A 24,947-nucleotide genomic window follows, 5' to 3' on the forward strand; every position below is an offset into this window, starting at 1 on the left:
TTGCAACAGGAATGGTTACACATAATTACACTGCAGTAGTGGGTTACAGGAAATACAATTAGAGGCATGTACCAAAAAAAAAAAAGGGGGATCTTTCTTTTGTAATCTCTGAAGTGTGCCACCAGAGAGGGTATTAGACATGAAGGGAGTGACGATGGGGCTTTGGCGATAACCATGACAGCCTGTCTCCATCTCTTCTCTCTCGGAAGGATGGAAACAGACTGGAAGGGCTGGCTGCTCCACTGGTTTACTGGCGGCTGTATGGCACAAAGGAAACAGTCAAAGCTGGTTTTTGTTCTGTGTTTTTTTTTTTTTTTTTTTTTGTAGAAGGAGAGCTAAAAAGACAACTTTGTTTCCCTGATCTTTTGCTGGGAGGAAAAGAATTGAATACACACAGTCACTCTGGCAGGTAGTAGAAACAGACAGACACGCAGATGTTGCTGGGGAAGCAGATGTCGATGCAGAAGTAGACCAGCCTCTGTTTGCCCGGGCCTGACAAACAGGGGAGAGAGAGGCTGATTAAGCTATTGATGACATACAGATTATTGTAAACACAGCGTCACAATGGAGACGGAGCAGAAATTCTCCTGGCAATAATCCAGTCACAAAATAGGTCACCGTCACAAACTAATGAGCATTTGTTTCTGTAATATTTACAAATTTGGAGCAGCCTGATAAGTATATGATATTTACGCTACTAAGAATATGTCATATTTGACCTCAGCACCACATGTACTAGTTGTTGAGTGAGTATAAAGTTAAGTTCACAGTATTTTTTTCAGTCTGCCATTTACTGCCACAGTGGAAAGGTCACTGTGAGTCATAGATTGGGGTTAAGTTTCAGCCTGACACTTTGCTTCATTATGAAGTTGCCAGCTGACTAATTTTAAAAAGTGTCCATGCACAGCCTGTGTGGGTCCTGACAAGGGTATCCTGAGTGTTAAATATGACCTTGTGTACTTTGTTAGTATTGAAAAAGATTTTAATAATTGATTAACCAAAATGCCAAAAGTTGTGTGGTTTGAGCTTCTCAAATGTGAGGATTTGTTGCTTCTCTGTATCAGTTATGACAGTTAAGTGAAAATCATTTGGTTTTGGACAAAACAAATAATATGTCATCCTGGGCTCTGGGGAATTACAATGGGCATTTTTCACCACTTTCTGACATTTTATTGACAAAACGATGAATCGAGAAAATAATCATCAGGATGACTTGTTTCTCTGTGGACAGGGAGAGTTCTACATCTTTGTGACGGCATTTCAGAAATCAGTGGTTAAGCTAAAACCACATGTGGTTTCCTTAAGTTGTTGTAAGACCAGGATTTAAAGGATAAGGCTGGCAGTGCTCATTCATTTCTCCTAAATCTTCAAAAACAGGTCAAAAATGTAGAGTCTAATTTTTAAAAAGGCTAAAAAAAATGTACAATAACAGCACCGCAGTTGTAGTTTTATAGTTTTTAGTAGATGTTACTTCAACGAGATATCACCAGTGATAGAATGCGGCTCAGGGATGTTTTTCTGTTTTCTTTTACATGACATCATCTGATGTTTATGTAAAGACAATCCTCTTTAAGTTTGACTGCTCTCACCTTTGGCCCTCCTGGTCCAGTGGACGGACCTGTCCTGACACAGAGCCTGCAGAGGCCCCTCCAGCATGGACGCGTCCACCTGACTGGCCGCCAGCACCCCCAGGAACTCTGTCTGCCTCTGGGTCTCGTTCCCAGGCAGCTGGAAGTGACTCTGCCGAGGACAGTATCACAGTATCTCAACACAAAATCCACAACAGAAACAGAAAGATTAGAAACTCCTGAGCTGGAGTATCATTTTATTAACACGGCGACGAGGTCATTTGGATACATTTGAGTGAAAGCCATGGAGATATGGAGGGGAAAACCAAGGCTGAAACTCAAGCTGCCATTAGGCCGATATCTTTGCTGATGAGGTCAACGCGGCTGCACATTTGCGCTCTTCTTCGTCACAAAGGCCGTATGTAATTGCACCACTTTACGCCTCCGATCGGCTCCGATAGTGAACCACTTTAGAGTGCTGTTGTGCTTGAGTGGGTCACGTAACATCCACTTTTCCTCACCTGTGAAAGACCCAAAATGACCATTGTGCCTCAGCAGCACAGAGACAATCCACGTCTACTCTCCATCCATACGGGCCTATCCCACCTATCGTAGATTCAATGACGGCAATCAGCAGCTAGGTTTGAATACCGAGGAGCGGTGTGAGATATGTGACACCACCGGACGGGATCACAGAAATGCCTGGAGGCTCCACAGCAGCTTTTGATGCGAGGGAAATGGGCTATTGTGCAAGGAGATGATAAGGACAGAGAAACAGAGCTCCCTCTCAGTTTACCTGCAAGGTCCCACCTCACATCTCTGCTTAACTACAGCACGGCCATTCACCTGCTCTTGTTGTCACATGACAAATTAAGATTCACATAGTTCCATACACATCATATGAGGACAACAAAACCTCAGTTCAGACACAGTATGTCAAAGCGTGGACATCAATGTTCTGCTCTGTCCAGGTATTTGCCACCAGGCAGATACACACAACCCCTCCCTGACTGGCCAGTGCACCAGACTGTATTTGAATCCAAGTGGAGTCTTAAAGGCTAAAGAGCCCTCACACAGAGTGGCCATTGTGCCCCGCTCCAGGGCTCGGGCTGGCTGCCGTAGCCCCCTGTAAGAAGATCCAGGGCACGCTGTGGGGGCTGGAGGGATCAGATGTGCTGAGGAATTCAGCCGTGGAGGCAAGAGAGGGAGACTCCACGGGCTCTTCAAGCCCCTGTATGCTTCGCTTCCCTCTCTGTACAGAGTGGCGAGGAAGCCATGCAAAACAAATGAAACCCAGCGGGTCCTGGTTCAGTGGATAAAGTTATGAGCCACAGTCAGAAATGCCAGTTCACACATTAGCGAGGCAGAGACTTTAGAAACAGCTGGCACAGCTAAAAGGGCAACCCAAGCTTTCTTTTTCTTTAATATGCATTTTGTAGTCTCGCATATCCTGAACGCAGCGAGGGAGACCCTTCGCTGTTATATAACTCGACTCTTCGGTTCTCATGTGTCGAAATGTCACAGCCTGTTTACCTTGTGTGTTGAGTCATTAAGGAGGGAGTGCACATTGTCATAGTCAGACTGCTCCATCTTCTGCAGGAAGCAGCTGTCCTGCTCGACCGGCTTGTAACAAATCAAACCCTGCAACACAGCAGCAGACAGTCAGGCACGTTTTTCATGTCTCTCAGCTGGTTCATAAATCACACCGTGAACACCGTCACAAAAGGCAAATGTGTGTCTCGTATCACTGCTGGTGAAACCACCTGAATGACAAGCAGTGAAAATCACCTGTACGCACATGTTTGATGTCAAACAGCACAGTGGACGTCCGGTTTGCTGGTGAGGTCACAGAAAAGGTCACCAGGTCATTCTTCTGGTCCACAACGGCTGACTGGTTGATCAGAACCCCAGTCTGATCTGGAACTGCGATTCTCACAATCTGTAAAGACTGCATAAACACATTCTGATTACTGTTTTAAGTTTTAAAAAAAAAAAGACAGACTGGGGCAATATGGTGGTTACAGTGGGTGATGTTTGCATCATACCTGAGAGTGGGGTTGCGACAGCCCGAGGTGTCCCGTCAAACCGAGGGCAATGACGACCAGGAGCAGAGAGGCTGAGAGGCTGACCCAGAATGCCTTGTGGGGGAAGTGGGACTGGGGGGACGCAGCTGGGCCCCCATCCTGAAGAGAGGTTACCACACACGAGAACCAATGATGAGCTGTTTACAAAGTACTTAAAATCTCAGCACAGGACGAAAACATCAGACTGTAGCAGGTTGGGCAGCCACCAGATGTGTTCATGTGATAAATCAAATCTTGCTGCTGAAATTGGGACTTAAATCAACATCTGGAACTCCCAGCCAGTTCTACAGAAGTGCCTGGTGGGTATATAGAGGAGAAGCTGGATTAAGCAAAAACCAAACAGCTTCCTTCCGTCACCCCTCGCACGCAAAGGGATTTAAAGCCCTGTACTTACCGTGCACTGTTCTTCCTCCAGATGGTTTTCTGAATGTTTCCAGCACCTCACCATCCTGTGTCCCTTGACGGCTCCTCACTCAGTCTGCTCCCTTCTCGTAGCTATCGGCATGGAGCTGTGATCATGACCAGCGCTCACTGAGACTTGATTCACCTGGCCAGCTTCTCTTTGTCCCCATGGACCTCAGACCCCCCCCTCCCTTCCTCCACCTCCTCCTCCTCCTCCTCCTCCTCCTCCTCCTCCTCCTTTGGTCCCACTGTTCCCCCTCCAAAAACAGTCACCCACTTCACACAAAACTCTGACTCTTGCCAGTTTTCAAGTTTTGTTCTTCCTGGAATTTCCTCCCTTTTCTGATGTCTCCCCTGCCTGATATGACTTAATGCGCCTCTCTAACATTACCCATCTTTCCATCGACTCTGTTCTCCCTCAGTCAAACATACACTTACATGAGAGGAATTGGCCGCCCTCCCCAGGCCCAGACAATGGACAAAGAGGCGAGGCAGGCGCAGCTCGGAAAGTCTCTTATCAGGTGAGAGGTGATATGCGCTTCTAACTGCTGCTGCATCCAGCCGATGACAGCCCAAGGTGACTTTAAGCACAGGGTTTAGAGCGAGGTTCGCTGTGTTCACTTTGAACTTAAAGCCACAGAGAGCAGAGGCTGCTTTAGTGAAGACAGTTCATGTTTTATTACAGACGTGAGCATTGGTTTGAGTGATTCTGGGAGGCAGAGGTGATGTTGTTCCTGAAGACAAGTCAGAAAGTGGATGGTGATCATACATTAATGTCATACTGTTACAATAATAACTGACATGACAGACACAGACGACAGGACTGGATAGCATTGCACCTTCCCATGAGTCTGAAGCGCAGATATGAACACGTTCTGTTGAGGTGTTAAAATACACAAAGGAACACAAAGCTCAAGTCATCCCAGTTCAGTGCATTTTAGGCCCATTCTCTGCCTGCTATTTTTGAACCTGAACACACACACGTATCGCTGTACTTGTGACACTTTTTGTGTGCTTATTTCCCCTCTTGAGTTTGACTCCTTGTTGCTTAAGGGGACATTGCACCACAGACAGGATAAGAGCCTTTAAAGTACACTCACCTCTCTTCGTACTTTAAAAAAAAAGGAACATACACTCCTCTCTTTCAGCAACACTCTTAAACACTGAAACAATACTGGAAAACATTGTTCTGATGTTATTAATCATTGATATTATGTAAAATGAGCAGGTTTTAATAATAGTTTAATAAAAGACATTAGTGCTGATAAAATCTGGATAGTGTCTCTAGAGTCTTTGCCTCCTCTGTCACGCAACAGTTGTGACTTTGTTACAGAGATGATTTGAATCTGAGTGAAAAATATTCCCTTTCAGAAGACAAAGGACCCTGGCATGTGACAGGCTACCCGAAATTTCCTCAGGTTTACAGCAGCTAGGCTAACACATAGCTACTCTTCGGTCTTGACAGACTTGCAGCAGTCTTATCCCTGCAGAGCTGGAAGGAGGTCTGCGATGCTCTCCACGTAATAATCTGGCACCATCCCCTGCCTCTCTGCACAACCGCTCTGCTGATGAGCCTCAGCATCTGCCACGGTGCTGACGCCCGTGAGGGTGAGAAGGGTCTTCAGGCCGCAGTTGGAGCCCAGCATGATGTCTGTGTCCAGGCGGTCGCCCACCATCAGGCAGCGCTCGCGGTCCACGCCGAACTGGGAGGCCACGCAGTCGAACATGAAGTGGTTGGGTTTGCCCACCGTCTGGGCCTTGCGCTGGGCTGCTGTCTCGACGGCCTGCAGCAGGCAGCCTGTACCTGAGGGGGTGGAGTGAGAGTCAGCAATTTGCCATCAACTGATATTTAACTCTACAAAGGAAAATCGATGAGATAGAAAGATCAGAGTTCCTGTGACCACTGAAGCTCCTCACAGGGACATTTAAGGCTTGAATTACTACACATAAAAAAGGATGGTCAAAATTGATGCAACAAAAGCTGTAGTAATATGATGAGTCTTAGTCCTTAGTATGGGTCATGCACTAAAACTCCATAATCAGAGTTTATATCCCTGGTTTTCTCTTTAAAATTTTGAAGTCCCAGAGACCAGTCCAAGATATCCCCTAGTGACATCATTCAGACTTGACAAAGCTCATCCAGAGCCACAGATAACATGATACAACTCTTCAGGACTAGTAAAATGACCATACTGTAGTGCCCCTTTAAAAATCTGTAAATTTTGTTTTTGTTTGTTCTTGAGATCACAGCATCTACATCAGTCAAGTTCAGATTTTTGACAAGGCTGAGGCTCACTCAGTCTATGGTCCAGTCAGAAAGTTTCCCACCAAGATAAAAATCTAAATTCCAATTATTAAATTAAAGTGGTGGTTTTGAGAGCATTTTAATATCTGACATTTGGTATGTGTCAGATCAGGTGGGAGGAACAGGGTCAGACAGGTAAGTGCCAAAACTTCTTTCAGTTTTTGCAATACATCAGCACATCACTGTGTCCTGGATAAAGACTTTCCAGGAAGTAGACTTAAGAGGATTTTTACGTACACACAAGAAAAGTTCTGCATCTTACATGTATTTGGCATTTTAAGCATGATTCAGTTTTCACTAGGTTTTTCTTGAGAGTCTTGAAGACTGTTAGTAATAAGCCTCAGCTCTCTGGCCGTGCCTCCATCCAAGCCTCCACACAAATGAGGAAATACTTGCAGGGTATCTATTTCCTGACACGGGATTATCCTCAAAATGAGTGATTCATTTGAATCTGATGACCTTACAAATTCAAAATGAGGCCTTATTTTCAGCAAAGTCGTCTGAGTGTGAGGGCACAACGTGTGTAAAAGCTTCACTAGTGTGTTAATCTGGTTTAATCCTCTGTCATGTGTCCGGTGAGTATCCCTACCTGGGACGGCCTTGCCCCCCTCCAGAGGCAGCCTGGTGTCCCTGTTGGTTCCCACAAAGAGACAGCCCTGCTGGGTCAGGTACTGCAGGGCTCTGTTCAGCTTCATGTAGCTGAAATGTTCATCGAAGCCGACAACCACCGCCTTCACCTCGGGGTCCAGAGGCACGTTGGCCCAGTCGATCTGCTTCCCGGATATGTGATCCGGACCCACCCCGGTCTGCTGGATCCCCACCGCCTCCAGCTCCTGCTTCATCGCGTTGCTGCCTATCAGGTACACTTTACCCTCCAGCTTGCAGACCGTCCTCAGGTACATGGCGGAGCAGTACGCCGTCCCGAACACCTCATCTTCAGTCACGTTGAACCCCAGCGTCGTCATTTTATCGGCGTACATCTTCCTCGTCTTGCTGCTGTTGTTGGTGACGAAGAAGACCTTCTTCCCATTTTTCTTGAGCAGGTTTATGACCTCGGCGGCGCCGGGGATGGCCTGGTCCCCCCGCCAGATGACCCCATCGCAGTCGAACAGGACGCTGTCCACCGCCTCCAGCAGCTGCTTCACCAGAGCTCCGCTCAGTCGTGTGCATTTGGACCCGGACATCGCGGAGGACGGAGGGAAACCGAGCCGTTACGCGCTGGATGGTTTCAAATGAAACGCCTCAAATTTCTGTCACCGTTACCGCGCGTTGCTTTCCCGACCGACCGACCGAAGTGCCGGACGTTACGGCTGTCATAAAGTTCGGCAGCCCTGTCTATAAAAACGCCAAGCTCTGGCTCTGTGGTAAGTAATAACTGGTTTGGTCTAAAAAAGTGAAGTGTTGTAATTCACTAGAGGGAAGACCTGACCAGTCCTGACCTTCTTCCTCTGAACGTTGCATTAATTCTGCTGGTTACTTCCGCACCGGCTTAAAGGCACAGGAGCCACAAGCGAAGAAGTCCAGCCCCGCTTCCGGTCCAGTCCCAGGTGATGTCAGTCTTGTCTAACCATCTGGGCTGCAACTAACTATTATTTTCATTACAAAAATGTCAATAATGTGCTTATTATTCAGTTAAATACTTGATTGGTCTGCAATATGACAAGCAAATAATTTATTAATTATCAAAAGAGTTGCAGATCCCCCTTCAAGTGGCTGATGGATTAATCATTGCAGCTCTAATTGCCATTACATCCAAGCCACAGACCTCAGCATCAGACTTTCTGAAAAATGAAAACTCTACCATCTTTGAAAAATACCAAAGGTTGGTCTAACAACCCTGTTGAGATTTGGGAAAAGGGCAAAGGGAGAAAGAGAGGGCGATGACATACAACGATTCCCCAGCCAGGTAATCAAACCATGGACCTTTCAATTATATACAATGCATTAGGTAACCAGGTGTCCACCGTAGCTAGAGATTGCTCAATTTGTACAACATGAGCTAAAATTTAAATCTGTATTATCTTATATTGGTATATGATGTTTCTTTCCAATATCTAATATTTTTTTAATAGAACAACATTAATACTTTCTTGTTTTACAAAACAAGCAAGTATGTGTAATTTCCAGCTACCTGGACCTGGATTTGACTGAGTCAAGAAAAAAATCCTTTCGTCTGTGCATCAGTTGGACACTGAGGACACTGGAAATACTGTCAGCAGTTGAGTAATGTGAATGTCCTTCTAACTCGAATGGCCTTGTGACTCGAATGTAATAATACACGAAAAGCACAAACTAGGTCCATTTCTGGCCAGGGCATCTGATGTGTAACAGGTATATTCTGCCACATGCCACCTTTACTACGACCTGCTAATAAAAGCTGAACACCCTGTGATTTGCATTAAACCATGGTTGTCATATGTCTTTACAAACAAAACAAAGAAAAACAGCTTTATATCATAGTATATGAATGCAACATCCATTCTTGCTTCTGGGCTCTGTTGTTCGATGACATGTTTTTTCACACTATTGAATTTCTCTGACACAAATAATTAAGATTATTAAAATATTTCCATTAAATTACCAATTTGTTCAAATCTCTTCTCACCTACACAGTTGAACTTTACCCAACAGAAAAAAAAACTGTAACACCTAAAGTATGAAAGACAGACAGAAAGAAAGACATTACACCTTAAAGACTGTGAACCTATTGTCATTTGCACCAGCTCTGGAAGCATTTATGCTCAAATTAATGACATCCATGGGAGAAAAAAATTATATAAAAATTGCTTTTGAGTTTGATGCACGTGGTTGTAAACCTTTTCATGACATTCTTGTGGGAGATAGGCACCAGAATCCATCCAGAAATCATTCATGTAAACTTTATTTCTCCAGTCAGACGGAGGTACGGAGGGACAGTAAATCCAAGGGGATGTACAGTAAATGCAGTTTAACAACACAAGTGTCAGTATCTTTTTCAGTTGTCCTTTTTCTGAACAGGTTGTGGAGGGAAGAAAATCTCTCCCAGGTTTCTGAGAAGCCCTCGGCTGTAGTAGTATCTTTTAGAGTGGTCTGGCGCTGGGCTACAGAGATGGTCTGCTGTCGTGGTTGGGTGACAGTGCTGACAAACATAACCTCGACTTTTGTACCACTCATTAGAGGTCTGGTTGACAAGAGCCAGGTAGGAATGGAACAGGGCATAACCCGCCAGCAGGAAGAAGACAAAAACCAGAAAACCCAACATGAAGACGATTCGGGGGAAGGTCAGGAACAGATGCTGGAAGGACAGAGGATAAAGGAAAATTATTTCACTCTGAAGTAAACATGGCTGCAGTGTATGTATAGAAAGAGGTTAGCAGTACTGGGTCTCACCTGTATGATAAACAGAGGCCCTGCCGGCTGCTGCTCGCCATAATCATCTATATAACTGGCCCCCAAAAGTCCTGAACGCAGTACGGCATGAAGCAGCATGTCTGCTGTTAGTAGGGCGATGTCGCCTGCCATGGCACAGACGCTGAAGAGGTAAAGCAAGAAGTAACGTGTGTTCTGAGCTCCAATACAGTTGTTCACCCAGATGCAGTGGTGGTCGAAACGCTGGACACACCTGTTGCAGACTCCTGAAATACAGATGGGTGTTTACAGTCAGCACTAAATTATATTTCTTCTTCCTTTTGACCTTAACACAGAAAGTGATATAATACACTCTGATTTTGACAACACCAACATGACATGTTTTATGTTAAACGATGATGCAATGCCAGTAACATGTTTTGTAAAGGTAGAGGAGCCAACAACAGGACAAGTATTAATTTAACTATCAAACCCTGAGGGATAAGAACAGCAGATACAACGGTATCTATAACAAAGTACTCACTGCAATGTTTGGAGCGAGCTGGTTTGACAAGCTGGCAGGTCTGACAGGAGACTCCTGGGTGAAACAATCTCCTGTCATACGGGTAGATGTGCAGCTGCCCAGCGACTTTCTTCTTTGTCACTGTGCCTGGTCGATGGAAAGTTAGAGGAGAGAAATGAGGAAAATGACTGCAGTGTAATAATTCTGTCCAGAACTAACGTCTCTGTGATTTGCTCCGGCTATTCTCAGCTAAAATAAGCTAAATTAGGCCTTAAAACCAGTGAGGTAGAGAACTATCACTCTTTCAGACGAGATAGAATGAACAGTGAATGATCCTCTGGGACATTATATATGAGAAATAAATGTTGGAGTCAGCAGGTAAACAAAAGCAGAAAATTCAAGTACCTAAACAGAAACAATGTAAACGATAAAAGGACAAAACAGTGCATCTAAGCAGGGTTTCGTGACAGGAGGAAATTAAGAGAAGAGTGAAAATTAGCACAGCAGCTGCATCTGGTTTTCCCAAGACATGGACCCACATGAGGACGTTTTATTTTTGCTCATTTTACTGCACCAAGGGTGATGCTGTGTAGCATGTCAGTTGATCACCAAAAATAGTTTAGCCTCCAGATGACAAAATGAAATTACTGATGTGCATGGCTGATGTATTAATTACTAACCTCCTAGTTATTAGACATAAGACTAAATAATGTGGCAGCACACTGACAAAGAATAAATCTGTCATGTTGAGAAGAGTTAAGGTTAGTGTGTCAGTTGCACTTCTTCTGCCTTACACACATGCTTGAATATACTGCAGCTCATATAAAATTAACCTGGATCTCTCTTGATGCAGAGGTAGAAGAAGAAGGTCTTGATGGCTAGCAGGATGTAAGGCACAGACAGGCTGATCAGAGTGGTGTCCATCTCCCTGCAGAAGCCAAACACCTCGTAGGTGAACTCTGCATACACAGCGCACTCCAGAAGGATGTGCAGATAGATGAACATGTTGTTCCTGCGGTTAGAAGCAGATGACACAGACTGAAGGCTGCAGAATTGTTTAACACAAATTTACATTATTTACTACAAACCTTTGGTGAAACAGGCTGTGCAAGGTCCACTGTGAAAACCTCTGGAGCCATTTTGGTGTAATTGGAGCAACTACCTGTGAAGATGATAAGCAACAGCTCTAACCTCTGCGGCAATGGTTCGTTGTACTTCAAGATTTTAGTGCAACAGCGCCGCTAAGTGTCAGTTTATAGAAGTAACTTCGTTTTAAGGCTCGTCTCTCTTACCTTTACGACGGAGTTGAACAGTATGCTAAAGGGAGTTTGCTGCTGGCCCGAGTATTTGCAGACTAGGACTATGCATGTCAGCACCACCACGACGTAGATAGCAAACAGAGTGAGGAAATCCATGTCTCACCTGGCGGCTTCACAGAGACAAAACAACAGGTGTTTATACCACAAACTCACCACCAACAGGTAGCAAACCCAACCAAGCACTATAGTCATGTTACTGTGAAGTTATTGTTTATTTTTAGTCAAACATGGGAAAGACTTTTAGGAATAAGGCAGAGTGTGTCTTCTAGTAAGAGTGGCACGTCCTTAGAAACCGACTCAGATGAGTTTACGTTAGCATGCTAACCTGCGTTAGTACCCAACGTTAGCAAGCCTGCATATCGATTCTTTAACGCCGTTAAATAATGAATTTCTCCCTTACCTCCTAGTCTAGATACACATGGCTGCCTTTTAGTGGGGTTTTTTCTCACGTCAGCATAGCTGGTTTGGTTTTCGCTATGGCCACCACCTTCACTTTTGGTCCATCCTCATGTTCCGTAAACACTGCTAGTTCCTTAGCATCGATGTAGCTAACTTCCAAGCTAATAGCTGACCTGCTGAAGCTGATGGTGTTGCCGCAAGGTGGGCTCCATGCTGATGTGTAACATATTGTTAATAAAATCCAGACTTAGGCAGTTCTGCATCTTTTTCAAAAGCTAAACTATACTATCACAGGCTAAGTTTTCCAGTCTCCTGTGTGTTTTATCATTATGTGATGCACTTAAGCCTTTATCTGGATTCATTTTATATATAAAAGCAGTGGTGGAAATATTATCCACACCCTTTACTTAAGTGAAAGTGCTTATACCCCCTTGTAAAAAATACTGCATTACAAGCAGATAAATTCCTTCCTAGCTGTGTGTGTTATACTATTATATATTATATTATTACATTATTATTATGTACACATTCATGTGTAAGCAGCATTTTAATGTTGCAGCTGGATGTGTGGCATCTGCTGATTATTTTCTTGTTTAATGTATTGATTTATAAAAACGTTTGGCTGGCAAAGAAATCTGAAAATATTGAGAAAATAATCAAAATCAAAATAGTTATCAAATAATGAATGTTCATCAGTTAATTGATTCATCTTCAGCTGTACTTTTACATCTTGTTGGATAGTTTGATAACAAAGCTTCATGATTTGTAAAGTAACCAGTGACCAAAGCTGTCAGATAAAGTAGAGTAAAAAAGTACAGCATTTGCCTACGAAATGTACAAGTATCAGAAAATAGAAATACTCAAGTAACGTAACAGTGCCTCAAAATTATACTTAAGCACAGTACTTATGTAAATGTACTTATTTACGTTCCACCACTGGCAATGTGCACATTCTTTCATCAGTATAAGACTCCAAATCACACAGCTTAAGAAGACGGCAGAATTAAGACGTTTGACTCTATTGCCTACATATATAACTAACTCAGGGTTACTTAGTATTGTTTTCTCTCTGTTGCTGCCATCCAGTGCTCCACACAATGCAACAAGACATCACAAGACACCTGTTGGATCTGGTTGCGGACATGGCCCAACGCTCATATTACAGCTCACAGTGCTGGAGAGGGGAGCATTACTCAGGAGCTGTGTGTGCACATCTATGGATGCTGTTTAAAAAGGTAAGGGATGTGTGGTTGTGCTGTTGCACACTTGATGTGCTGCTTTGCTGTGTTGGTCATTTTAAATGTTTCTTATATTTGATAGGTAATTGCTCACAATGCGTTGAACGTATCTGCAGTTATATTTTGGAGTTGAAAAGTCTTTTTAAATATTTTTAACCGCACTTATGACTAATAAAGTGCCAGTTTTGCTCATCTTAAAGATAAATCCTTTCAGGTCCTTGGTTTCTGAAGATAAAAACACATGTAAAGTATAATGTAGATATGCTCAAATGTAAAAATGATTTCTATGAAGAGGAATGCATTACAGATGTACTCACTGGATGGTTTTATTAGACTCGGTCACCTGTGAAATGTCACTTTTCTCATCATGTTGTCATACACGAGTTGACTGCCTTGGCTGTAGCGTAAGAGGAGAACTTGATTGAAGTAAACAGTGTGTGTTTGCAGATATAATCCATTTGGTTTAATTATTCATTTAGTACTGGACTGCCTGTTCCTTACTGTGTGCCTTGCCACTAATGACAGTTCACACTCCAATAGGCCCACCTGCAGGCTTCCCCAGTACTTTCTCTCCAGCTCGAATGGATTCTCATTTTAGTGTTTTGTCTGCAATGTGTTAACTGCAGTGGGTTATTGACACACCTACTAATGACTTAATATCAGGTAATAAGAGTATCTGGGGTGCCCAATCAATAATATGAAGTAATATTACTGTTAGTGTAATTGAATTTTTTTTTTCTGGTGTATTTTGTACTAGTCAGTTGTATTCTTTTATGTTGCTGCTCTGCACACCCACACAGGTGTTTTCATTTGACACTGAATAGATCCGCTCAGGTTGAAGTTGGGCAGAGCAAACTCAGATGGTCAGTGTCAGTCGAGCTCAATAAGCCTTTTTCACTGAAGAAAAGCACAGGTGTGGATAAAGAAATGAATTATTAATGAATTACATTAAGGTACTTCAGGTTCAGGGTCTTGGTTTTGTGCCTGCTGGCTCACTGTCGCACTGTCCTGGCTCACTGGGCACCTTAACATAACAGAGGCACCGTGAATGTTTTTAATAACACCTGTCAACCAGCTGTGAAAAACCTTTACCTGCACATACCCACACAGTTAAAAAGATATTTGTAAAATAAAAGCACATGTTGTTTGACTTCTACTAGCACACAAGAAACTAAGAGGTTAAGGAGATGTCTTCAAATCGCTTATTTTGTGTGACGAAAACACCAAGACATTAATATATAAAAAGCAGGAAAGTAGCAAATTTTTCCATTTGAGAAGCTGAGACCAGCAAATGTTTGTCATTGATATTGATCAATTTTATGTCATTAAACGTATTAATTAATTGACTGATTGTTTCAGCACAAAAATACGTTGTCATTTTATTGTCACGGGATAATGTGAGGATAAGATGGCTCTGACCTGTTTAAGCCATCAGCTGGTTATAATCAGAGCTGAAACGAGTAATTTCATTAAATTATTATTATTGATTAATCTGCTGATTATTATCTAAATGTATGAATCTTTCTGTTTGTCTATAAAATAAAAAATAGAACATAGCTGCTATTTGCATGATGTGAAAAAAGCTGTTATCAAAAAAAAAAAAAAAAAAAAGATACCGTGGCAGACAGCAGTGCAGGCCAGCCCACACCAGCCCACCGATTGGATCAGATGACACAAAATGAATGGGCTGAGCATGACAGAGAGACTGCACCAATTTTCACTGCAACTGTCTCACTATTCTACAGGTAAACCTGTGGCATCAGGATCATTTGAAAGACGATACAGTTAAATAAAGAATTCCACATATAGTGGATTTAAGATTATCGGACTATTTCACCGGTTCTGTACTATCAGTCAAAAGCTTGCATTGTGTAAATTCACTCCAACTTTGACCTAAACTCAGATACAGACTGTGTCTTGACACTGCAGTGTTTTGTCATACAGTTTGACTTAGCACCTGATAGTACATTTCCCAACGTATGCATGTTGCCCATGGAGCATGTGTTCCTTCAGTATTAATGACAAGGGGCTAGAGGAGAGCTGAAGATTCAGATCATAATCCTGCTAATCCTACAGGCTAAAGTCTTAAATTGCCCCTGCTCCTTCTCAATGGACTGAACATTTCAGTGTGCTCACACACGCGGACACGCAGAATTCCAGGCAAGCAGACGCTCCAATTAGTACTCATCAGGCTTTCTTGCATCGACGCAGAGTGATTCTGGGCCAGGAGCGGTCCCTCGGAGAGCCACCTAGCCAAGAGAGGAGGAGAAGGAAAAAGACACATTGGTGTATTTATAGAAAAATGAGGCCTCACAATACCCTTTTTGGAGAGAGAATTATTAAGGAGCCGAGGTGCGCGGGTGTACGCGTCCCAGTTTTCTGATTAACACTGTGCAAGCAGACTGGCCCTAGGATGAATCAGGGATGAGACGCAGGACTAACTCCTTGACACACTCACAAAGAGACTGCACTGGCTTTTCATGCACACTCACCCCTTGCTCATGAGGAGGCTGCTGTGGTTTCAGGGTGGATGAATGGGGCTATATTTTGAGTTTATCACGCTTTCTGTTTGACTTTGGGTTGTGGGGTGGTCAGGGGGGAGGTTTTTTTTTTTTTTTAATTATTATTTTTTACATTATATTTAAGAGGACAGATTGGATATTAGCCTGCTAGCAGGCCACCTGCTATTTGACATTCAAGATGAAGAAATTTTTGCAAAACAAAAAAGGCAGATACTCTTTTCGGCAGAGCAAACGGGGCTCTCGGTATCCATCTAAAGATTTCTGTAAGTCTTTTACCAGTTTTGTCTAATGTGTGGATCCTGCTGTGCTGTGGCTCTGGAGGCTGTGGAGCACATCATTAGCCTCCAGCTGAGCTAGAGGGTTTATAGTAGATTATATTAAGCAAAAGCCAACATGTCAATTTTCGTAATTCTGTATTTATCATATTAGAGAGATGTTTTTTAAAAATGGTCAAATGTGGGTTCATTCATTCACCTTTTAAAAATTTCAATCCAAAATTAGTCCTTTAAGTGTTGTTATCTTTGCCATTTTGTCTTATTTGTTTGTTGTTTAATTCTGTTTTCTATCTCTTCCCTGTTTAAAACTCATCAGGGCAGTCAGTGGTGTGCTCTCTTACTTTGCTGCCTAATTACCGTTCAACAGGCAAGACCTGCATGTGCGCTGAGTAAAAAAAATTTTCTGGAGGAACTTTTGTCTCTCAAGCTAATTAAGGTCACAATCTCTGTGATGCCTTAATTTGATTGGCTGCTATGGAGTTTGTGAACCAGGTCAGGGACCGCTGAGTGTGTCATGGCTCAGGGTAGAGGGTTACAGCGCTGTTCACGATAGTACAACTTGAGACACGGGAGACGGCAGGAGAAAGGAGACAGGGAGCAACTGCGTCAGATTGAATCTCTTTTAAAACCTGCACAGGATTGTTTGATCTAAGCGTGTACTTGCAATGTCGGTAGACATGGATGCATTGGCCACTGTGGGTAGGTGTGTTTGACTGTGTGTGTGTGTCTTACATCCTTTTTCTCTCCTACCTCTACCTTTTCTATCTTTTCCTCTCCTCACGTAAGTCCTCAGCATGCCGACATCCAACCAGGGCTGGCCTGAGGATTTTGGCTTCCAGCTCGGAGGGAATGGACCCAGCTACATCCTGTCTGTGGAGGAAGGCAGCAGCGCCCACCTGGCGGGGTTGCAGGCTGGGGACCAGGTACTGGAGATCGAGGGCCACAATGTGTCGACGCTGGGTCCGCAAGCCGTCATTGCAATCGCCCAGACTCAGAAGAACATCCCTCCCAGTATCGGAGTGGTGTCCCGCATACAGCAGGTCTTTCAGCTCTTGATCACAGTAATAGTGCATATGGAGGTTGATGCCTGTGGAGTTGCATGATATAGTACGGTAACCTGTAGATCCGGTGTTCAGGGTTACATCCTGTGGTCAAACACTGAGGCAAATTCTTAAATCAAGTTTTTTCTCATGTTTCAGATGGACATCATACCAGGTCCAGATGGTCGCTTTGGGTTCACCATCGTGGGAGACTGCCCCCTGCTGGTGGAGGACTGCTCGCCCTGCTCTCCAGCCGGCCGCGCAGGTCTGAGGGCCGGGGATTACGTCATGGAGGTCAACGGCATCCCCGTCAGGCAGCACGAGACGGCCGCGGCGCTGATCAAGGCCTCCCAGGGGAGGACGCTCCGGCTTGGGGTGCTGTGCCTCGGCCCGAGGCAGAAACACAGCATCAGTATAGAGGACAGTCAGATGGGAGGAGAGGGGGCAAGACTGGACCGTAAACATAAAGCTCTGGAGTTCAACAGGAAGGTACTTTGAAATACACACACTCACAGCTGAGTCCAGGTTAAGTCCTTAACCTGGTCCAGTTGAGTTTAAAGGCCCTTGAATTATTGCTGTGGAAATGCTACTGTCAGTCAAATCTGATCAAACCAAGCCCACACAGTCCTGATGAAGTAGATTAGATGAGTTTTGTGTGTTAAGGTCTAAATAAATGATACCTAAGAATGTTTTTCTTTAGCTTTAAGTTTTATTACTTATTATTTATCATTTATTGTTATTACTTTTGGTTATTATTACTTATACAGACCGTAATATTTAATAATACAGAGAAATACTTAAATAATAGAAAAATTGTTTTCAGCCACTTAAAAAAAATGAAAATGCTGTAGTAATAATAATCCTTTAACATCCAACAGATATATGTGTGGAATTTCATCCTATGCACCGGTGAAAGCCTTTTATATTTTATTGTGCGAGAAAAAGCAAATAGAGGCCCACAAGTGTTGTTATGGTAACAATCTAGTCCTCAAACAGCATCTTGTCCTCTACTCCCAGCTTGTGACATCACAGTTCAATCTCGATCAGGTTGACCAGATTTTAGGCGATGAACCTGAAGTGAAAGAGAAACTCTTCACGGTGCTGAAGCAGTATGCAGCAGAGAAGAGAGTTGAGTGGTTGGCCTCCGTCCTGCCAGAGATACTCACCACTGACAAGCATCGACAGCTCATCTCCAACATCAGGTAAGAGCCAGAGGTCTCATCTCCCATTACAATGTATTATCTAAGGTGGTATAGAATAAACTGATGGTAGAAAATAGAGATAGTATTTGAAACATGGCTGCAAGTTCAGTGGAAACCAGTCGTTTTAGTCCAGCAGTAGAAACAGTGTGTTAATACTGACAATGTGGCCAATTACTGACGACATCATGTATTATCCATACACATCCATTCTGATACACATGCAATGTAACCAAGACATCCTGGTTTGTGTCTGGTTGGCAGACACTTATCACATGTCAGTATTGCAGTTTGTGCTACTGTGAAACTTCCACCGTTGTTTAGTTATTAAACCCTCTCTTGGTTTTATATCCCACGCACTTGTCATTTTCAATTCCCAGTGAAAAGTAAAGTAATCTGCAGGGATTTAAGTCATAATAACCACATAAACAGGCTTTTCCTGTTGCTCATTCTGTCACAGGGTAGATTAGAGGGGGTCCCGCCCCCTGCCAGCCATTATAAAGCTTCACTTTAGGTTTAGGTGGGCCCCATCTGGTGCCCGGGGTAAATCCCCAGTGACCCTTCAAGTCGCTTAAAGTCTCATCATCAGTGTTAGTGAAACTGAGAGACTAAACTGACTTGGAGGGACCCAAGCTTAGAGAATTCAGCAGTAAACAAGAATTGGCAACGTGAACTGAATTCACAGCATGGAGGTGTCTGTGATGATGAGCCACAGACAGATTTAGTTGAGTGCTCGCTTCATGGAAACATCTTTCAGTGCTGGCGGCCATGCTGCTCTGTATCTGCTGTTCATTAAAAAAAAAACAAAAAAAACTGGATCCACACCCAACAGGTTTTTTTGATGGTGTGTTGAAGTGTGTGTCCATGAGATGGAATAACGCCAGGTAACTGAATGTGAAAAACCATTCAGACAAGCCAGAATTACCTGGTTGTCCATGTGCCAACATGAGCAGCATCCCTGCCTACCTCTAAATCCCTGCACAGTTTGTCCACAGATTGCACTTTCTCCACAAGTTGAGCCAATCGAACCTTTTATTGTCTTACTACACTGGCTTCCACCACTACTACTACACCACTTTCAGCTCTGTTTGTTGATATTAATATACTGTAAGAAGGGTTTCCAGCAGCAGCACGGGCTCAGTGTTGAGGTAGTTGCATCGTATCCCTACCTGAAATGATGTGAGGCAACAGGATTTTTCTGTCTATAATTGGTCATGAATAATTCACAACACGGTCGGCTGAGAACTCCTCATTGGTATTTGTGTAATGAAGGACACTCCTATTTGCCTGAGCACCAGTAATAACACTGAAGCCATCTCTCTGTAGTTTTTCCATCCCCCACTCATCTCACAACTCCCTTACCTCTTCTCTCTCTCCATCTCTCTCTCTCTCTGAGGGGGTTTGTGTTGTTGGTCTGATGGATTTTCTTACTATTGTGCTGAGAGCTCAGGCACTTCCCAGCTCTCTCTGCATGGCGACCGTTACCCCTGACACTTGGTAAAGGCCGCCTCCTGCTTGCACCAAGGTCCCACCATGTCTTTTATCCTCCTCAGCCAAGGAGCTCTGTAGCAGTAGGTGTGTCTGCTATTCTGATCACCACAACCATAGATGGTGCAACTCGTGCTTGGTTTTATTTTGAGCTATGGCTGACAGCTAAAACAATGAATTGTCTGGGGTGAGTACATCTTTTTATCCTTTTCCAATGGAGGTTTCTTGAAATGTGGCTGTGGTTGGTTGTTTACTTTTGAGGGAATTAAAACAAGCTTCTTTAAGTCTTGCAGCTGTGCCTTCAGTGTAATCTTTCTATGTGAAGTGGGAGGTGAGTGAATATTAAATGCAGTCTGACACAGGACATGGTGATGGCTGCTGCTGATGTTTGATACAATGTTTTCAGCTTTGATTTTTGTCTATTCCCCAGCTGTTTGCTAAGATCTCTTCAAGGCAATTTACTGCAGAGCTTTAAGTCTCTGATTTATTAATTCCAGTGAACACTAGACGGCATATTCATGCAGTTTGATGTGATGTGACCACACTCAGATGGATGGACGCTCCTTGTTGAAACAGTTAACAATACATAGACCTGCTGCTGTGCCTGTCTCTAAGTGACCGAAGTCATTAGGATGAGTGATGCTCTGCTTTTAGGATGTAATCTCATGACACGTGTTTGGGAGGGTGGAGGTCTGTGTGTATGTGTTTGTGTTGTGCATGCTTTTGAGCATCATGTTGACTTCCAGGTTACATAAATATTCCTTTTAAACTTTATCTTCCTGTATTATCCTGAGTCTGTGTGTGTCTATAGCAGGAATTTTAGGTTTTTCTGTTGCACATACGTAACATTAGATGTTTAAAAGCAGATGTACTTACCTGGCTAAATCAGTCATTTACAGCTCTAACTAGTAATCCAAACCATTTAACTGTTTCCTACTGTGGTGGTAGTAGTGCCTAAGATAAGAATAAGAGTGATCATGGTTTGATAATGGTTGGTCCTAACGGCTCGCTCCTCTAGATCTGCTCCACAACACATGCTGTGCAGAAAGCTTCCTTTTTCGATAGCGTTGATAATGATGGTGTTTAATCTTAACTGCAGGAGCCAGTAGCCAGAGTCAGTTTGAAGCTGCTACACTACACAACATGAAAAACATCAGTGGCTCCCAAGTACCTTAAAGCTATTTTTATTAAAGTTGGCGATGAACACAAACAGAGAATAAAGACAGTGCATTCATATCTAGCCTATTTCCATCAATATAAACACAAGCCATTTATCTTTAGAAAGAATGGGAAGCTGCTTTATGTGACAGCAAAGGACTAACTTAGCACCTTGTTCAGACTGGAGGAAGAACAAATGTCATAATGGATCATTAAAATGAATAAAAACAAGATGAAATCTCTGGATCTTAAAATTAAAAATTTTAAGATCCAGTTGAAAACTGAAATGTTGTGTTTTTGGTTTGGGAGTTGATAGTCAAAGAGTCAGAGCTTGTTCAAGATAAAAAGATGTTGGACTGAGATCGATATAGGAAATAATAAGAAAACAAAATTACGTTCATTTTCCAGACTTGTCTTTAATCTTTGACGTTTTCATGTGAAATACTGTAGAGTTTCTCCTCCTTAGGTTTATAGAAACTGTTCAAATGAAACTGTCTGAGAAGCCAGGATCACTCTTCAACTGCACTAGTGACACCTCGATGACTCACATGTAGATGTGGATTTATATTGCAGGATCATGAGCAGAAACCACTGAAAGACCAGCTCCATTCAGGTTTGGTGATTGGTCCAGCTTCCAGCTGGTTGAACTGATTCTCAGTGGATCTCAAGATTCAGGCTTTTCGGGGAAACTATCACACAGATCTGTGTAATTTTATAGAACTAAACCGTGTTGCACCATCATCAGTTAAACCATTAATTATTTACATTAATTAATACATTAATAGTCATCAAATAGATTTAATATATGAGGCGTGAATAAAGTGTAGGCATGTACATGCGATAAGTATGTGCGCATACATATATGTGTGTGTGTGTATGTATATATATATATATATATATATATATATATATATATATATATATATATATGTGTGTATGAAATCTTCAGTCCTGCCTGAACCTGGAGCTCTGCATACTGTATGTTATGTAACATATTATTATATATTTCCCATTGTTTTCTCTGCTTGTCCTCTGTTTATTTATTTTTGTTACCAGGATCCCTTTTATGACCATGGCCACACTTTGATCACACATATTCTTAACGTCATTAACCCAGTGTGTACATGTCTGCACTGTGGATCAGATGTGGCTGACATTTTTCACTACCACAGTCTGTAAACATCCTGGACACAGACCAGCAACCCACTCATTATATTATTCTTTTATAATTCCACAGGGTTTATCCCTAAATGTGTGACCCACCACTGTGGTTCACCTTTTTCACATTTTTGTCAGAAGGAGGGCAGAAAAAAGATCATGTAAGGAGGAGTCCTCCACCACACGGCTTCCATCATTTTCAAGGACACACACTGTTACATCACATCTGCATGTGTTTAGACGTAGCAACAAAGCGCACAGTTAAGACTCACTTACCTGCGTTGGAGCCACATCTGGACACTTGAAATGAAATGAGGTCTCCTCTTCGTAGTTTTCTGCTTGTCATTCCTCCCTTTTGAGAAATCTGTCCCTTCCTCCCTGCTTGCTTCCTCCTCCACAACCCTCCTTCAGATAATTATAGATCTCTGTTCCTTATAAATGAGGTCAAATCAGAGCACTCATTTAGTTTCCAAGAGTTGATGCGGAAAACTTTTTTTGTGATGAGGTGGCTGTTTCAACAGATGGCTGTTCAATCTGAGGTGGATCAACATCTGCATTTATAAAAGCATAATTCTTATAGCCGCAGCCACACACACACATACACACACACACACACACACACACACACATCCTTGCACAGACGGGTGCTGAATGTGTGTGAGAGACAGAGACGAATTAGTGCTGTGATATGAATAGACGGCAAATAGCAGGGAAGCGCGGATAGCAAACAGAGGGACTGTGTGGGCTGCTACACCTACATCACTACAGAACATTTATTTATATCTCTGGAGTTTGCTCGTCGTAGCTGATAGTCTGTGCTCAGTCAACACTGTCGCAGACTGCAGTCAGATGCAAGTACACCTCAAACCTGATCACAATCTGCAGAGACGGTGACAGCAGGCTAAGAATATGTGGCCTATATCTTTTACTGAAAAGATTTGTCCCAAAAAAAGAGACACCCACCGTTTAGCTTCGCTAAAACAAGTCATAGCAAAGACAGTTCAATAAATACTGTATGTATTAGGACTGCCGGTAACCTAAAGACGCTATGTGTAGATTTTTATGCCATTATAGCATCTTTCAAATGATGAACTCTGCTGCTAAACATGGAATGTTGAGTCAAGATAAGACACCTTTGGAAATGCAATTGTGCATTTTTCACACAAGGGGTAAAAATTAAGAAAAACAGAAAGTCTAATTGTCCTACTTAAAAAGTGAAGTCAAACCTGCTGAAAATCTGGCTTCATGCTCACCTTCAGTCGTTTAACCTCCCAGATTGTTGCAGTGATGTACACCTGTACTCTCAGGTGTGTCCTGTCACTGTGACGTCATGGTTAGGTGTGATCGCAGGTGCAGCACAGCACACTTCTGACTACATCCAGCCACATCTATTAGTAATGCTGACAAATGGTCTGTGGTAGTAGAGGCCAAGACATCCTGACTCTTAGCCTCTAGTATGGATCATTTCATTTTCATTCAGTAGCCATACATACTTAGCCTTTAAGGGTTGTGGGGGAGGCTGGAGCCAATCCCGGCTGACACCCCAAAAGCTTGGGATCCTACACGTCCCATCATGTATCTTGATAGCGTTTTCATAAAACACTCCCCACCTGAATGCCCGGATCTTTCAAACTCCACACTGCCTGTTCTGTTTGTTACACAGGCTCTGTGTTAAAATTGTCTCAAAAAAAAAAAAAGGACAGCTCAAGCTAAATATGAGATAACCTTGATGACAGGCTTGGCAGTACTCCACACAACGACTACACTGATCTTTGTGTCTTTACACATTTTACTAGTATTTAATTGGCTGCTTTATTCACATCGCTGTAAACAGGACTTGCTGTGAGCCATTAAAAATCACGTACAATATATAATTCAAGAAGGAGACGTGGGAAACTTGTGAAAAATAACAGACTGCTGAATTGCTGGTCTTTTGTCTTGTGTTGTTGTGGTGCTGAACAGAGAGCTCCTGTGAAGTGGGTAGCAGCGTGCACTGTTGTTCATTTATACTGCCACTGGGGGGACACACAAATGTCAGATTGTTTTTACCTTTTAGGTTTGAAATATTAAACTTTTTCATGCAATCCATCTGGAATGAAGAATTTTGCAAACTACTGTGTGTGCTCATCTTCAGTGTGTAGTAGTGGACCTGATTCAGCTCAACTGCAACGTTGTAGCTGCTTTTATTACAGATCCTAATAAACCCTGCATGTTATAATCTGCTCTTTAAACCGAGATTTTTATCATATATTTATTCATAACCTTTGTTTATTATTCGCACTATTTTAGTTTTTTGTTTAGTTTTTCTTTTGTATTATGTCTCATTGTTTTAATAGTTACAATAAGGATACTTCACTTGACCATAGTATCTATAACACAAAATGAGTTTCATTTCTGACAAGTACAGTTGAAAGAAACAGAAATACTGTCTTTAAAAAGACGCTTAGTGAATTTCTTTCTTTTATTTTTTTTTTGAAAGTACAGAAACTACCTGGTTGGCAAAACACAGATTAAGATTTCCTCGATAGGCCCACAGAGACTGAAAATCTGATGTGTGTTTTTTTTCTGTAGTGAGTTCTTCTTCATGTGACCAGTGTTGTTGTGACCTTTACGTTCCACACATAAACAAGATTTTATTATTTACTACACTAGAAAAGCAGCACAGGGCTGAAGGTTCTCCATATTTACCCTTTAATAAAATGCATAGAATAGTAAACAACTGTGGATAATGAAATGAACCGCAGACAGGCCTCACATTTGCTGTGAAGTTGTTTTTTTTCTGTCTCTCTCTCCTTCTCTCTGTACAATAAGTGTGTCCTAATTGCCTTATTTAGTTGTCAAAGTTGTTTTGACGTAGCTTAATTAGCTTCTTGTGGACACGTACGGCAGTAGCTGTTGTCTCTGCCTCGTCTCAATCGGGCACGTTTGTTGCTAATTACCCG

At 42.7% G+C, this 24,947-nt stretch overlaps 4 protein-coding genes across 8 annotated transcripts in view; 1 reads left to right on the forward strand and 3 right to left on the reverse strand.

Moving 5' to 3' along the window:
• Positions 1-16: 16 nt before the first annotated feature.
• Positions 17-4,215, reverse strand: bricd5 (BRICHOS domain containing 5). The gene is made up of 7 exons (XM_071463004.1): positions 4,047-4,215; positions 3,614-3,751; positions 3,367-3,516; positions 3,102-3,209; positions 1,590-1,740; positions 396-492; positions 17-257 (listed from the first exon to the last, which is right to left on the reverse strand). The coding sequence occupies exons 1-6, from the start codon at positions 4,098-4,100 to the stop codon at positions 398-400; spliced, it is 696 nt and encodes a 231-aa protein (XP_071319105.1). The 5' UTR covers positions 4,101-4,215; the 3' UTR covers positions 17-257; positions 396-397.
• Positions 4,216-4,708: 493 nt separating this feature from the next.
• Positions 4,709-7,858, reverse strand: pgp (phosphoglycolate phosphatase). The gene is made up of 2 exons (XM_071463167.1): positions 6,949-7,858; positions 4,709-5,858 (listed from the first exon to the last, which is right to left on the reverse strand). Exons 1-2 carry the CDS (start codon positions 7,541-7,543, stop codon positions 5,533-5,535), a joined length of 921 nt encoding a protein of 306 aa, XP_071319268.1. The 5' UTR covers positions 7,544-7,858; the 3' UTR covers positions 4,709-5,532.
• Positions 7,859-9,222: 1,364 nt separating this feature from the next.
• zdhhc4 (zinc finger DHHC-type palmitoyltransferase 4) lies at positions 9,223-11,638 on the reverse strand. Its single transcript, XM_071463165.1, has 6 exons — positions 11,502-11,638; positions 11,298-11,371; positions 11,043-11,221; positions 10,231-10,356; positions 9,729-9,973; positions 9,223-9,633 (listed from the first exon to the last, which is right to left on the reverse strand). The coding sequence occupies exons 1-6, from the start codon at positions 11,622-11,624 to the stop codon at positions 9,334-9,336; spliced, it is 1,047 nt and encodes a 348-aa protein (XP_071319266.1). The 5' UTR covers positions 11,625-11,638; the 3' UTR covers positions 9,223-9,333.
• The window catches only part of grid2ipb (glutamate receptor, ionotropic, delta 2 (Grid2) interacting protein, b), a 37,453-nt gene continuing 24,055 nt past the window's right edge, over positions 11,550-24,947 (forward strand). For 2 of the 5 annotated variants that reach the window (XM_071463155.1, XM_071463157.1), the window contains exons 1-5: positions 11,550-11,690; positions 13,014-13,162; positions 16,749-17,002; positions 17,162-17,491; positions 18,020-18,204. In XM_071463155.1, the coding sequence (XP_071319256.1) occupies positions 16,757-17,002; positions 17,162-17,491; positions 18,020-18,204 (761 nt within the window). In that variant the 5' untranslated portion in view covers positions 11,550-11,690; positions 13,014-13,162; positions 16,749-16,756. Of the gene's footprint in view, positions 11,691-13,013; positions 13,163-16,748; positions 17,003-17,161; positions 17,492-18,019; positions 18,205-24,947 lie in introns of those variants that run through there. The other 3 variants (XM_071463156.1, XM_071463159.1, XM_071463158.1) reach the window with 2 other exon arrangements.

This window comes from Trachinotus anak, unplaced genomic scaffold, assembly GCF_046630095.1.
Source record: "Trachinotus anak isolate AG129_WGS33_773 ecotype Australia unplaced genomic scaffold, CSIRO_AGI_Tana_v1 ptg000025l, whole genome shotgun sequence".
In the NCBI taxonomy this organism is placed as follows: Eukaryota; Metazoa; Chordata; class Actinopteri; order Carangiformes; family Carangidae; genus Trachinotus; species Trachinotus anak.

Coding starts and splice junctions, on each gene's coding strand:
- bricd5 (XM_071463004.1), bottom strand. CDS start 4,100: ATGGTGAGGTGCTGGAAACATTCAGAAAACCATCTGGAGGAAGAACAG. Junction 3,752..4,046: donor TGGAGGAAGAACAGTGCACG/GTAAGTACAGGG, acceptor ACCTCTCTTCAG/GATGGGGGCCCAGCTGCGTC. Junction 3,517..3,613: donor TGTCGCAACCCCACTCTCAG/GTATGATGCAAA, acceptor GTGTTTATGCAG/TCTTTACAGATTGTGAGAAT.
- pgp (XM_071463167.1), bottom strand. CDS start 7,543: ATGTCCGGGTCCAAATGCACACGACTGAGCGGAGCTCTGGTGAAGCAG. Junction 5,859..6,948: donor GGGGGGCAAGGCCGTCCCAG/GTAGGGATACTC, acceptor CCACCCCCTCAG/GTACAGGCTGCCTGCTGCAG.
- zdhhc4 (XM_071463165.1), bottom strand. CDS start 11,624: ATGGATTTCCTCACTCTGTTTGCTATCTACGTCGTGGTGGTGCTGACA. Junction 11,372..11,501: donor TGTTCAACTCCGTCGTAAAG/GTAAGAGAGACG, acceptor TCATCTTCACAG/GTAGTTGCTCCAATTACACC. Junction 11,222..11,297: donor CACAGCCTGTTTCACCAAAG/GTTTGTAGTAAA, acceptor TTCTAACCGCAG/GAACAACATGTTCATCTATC.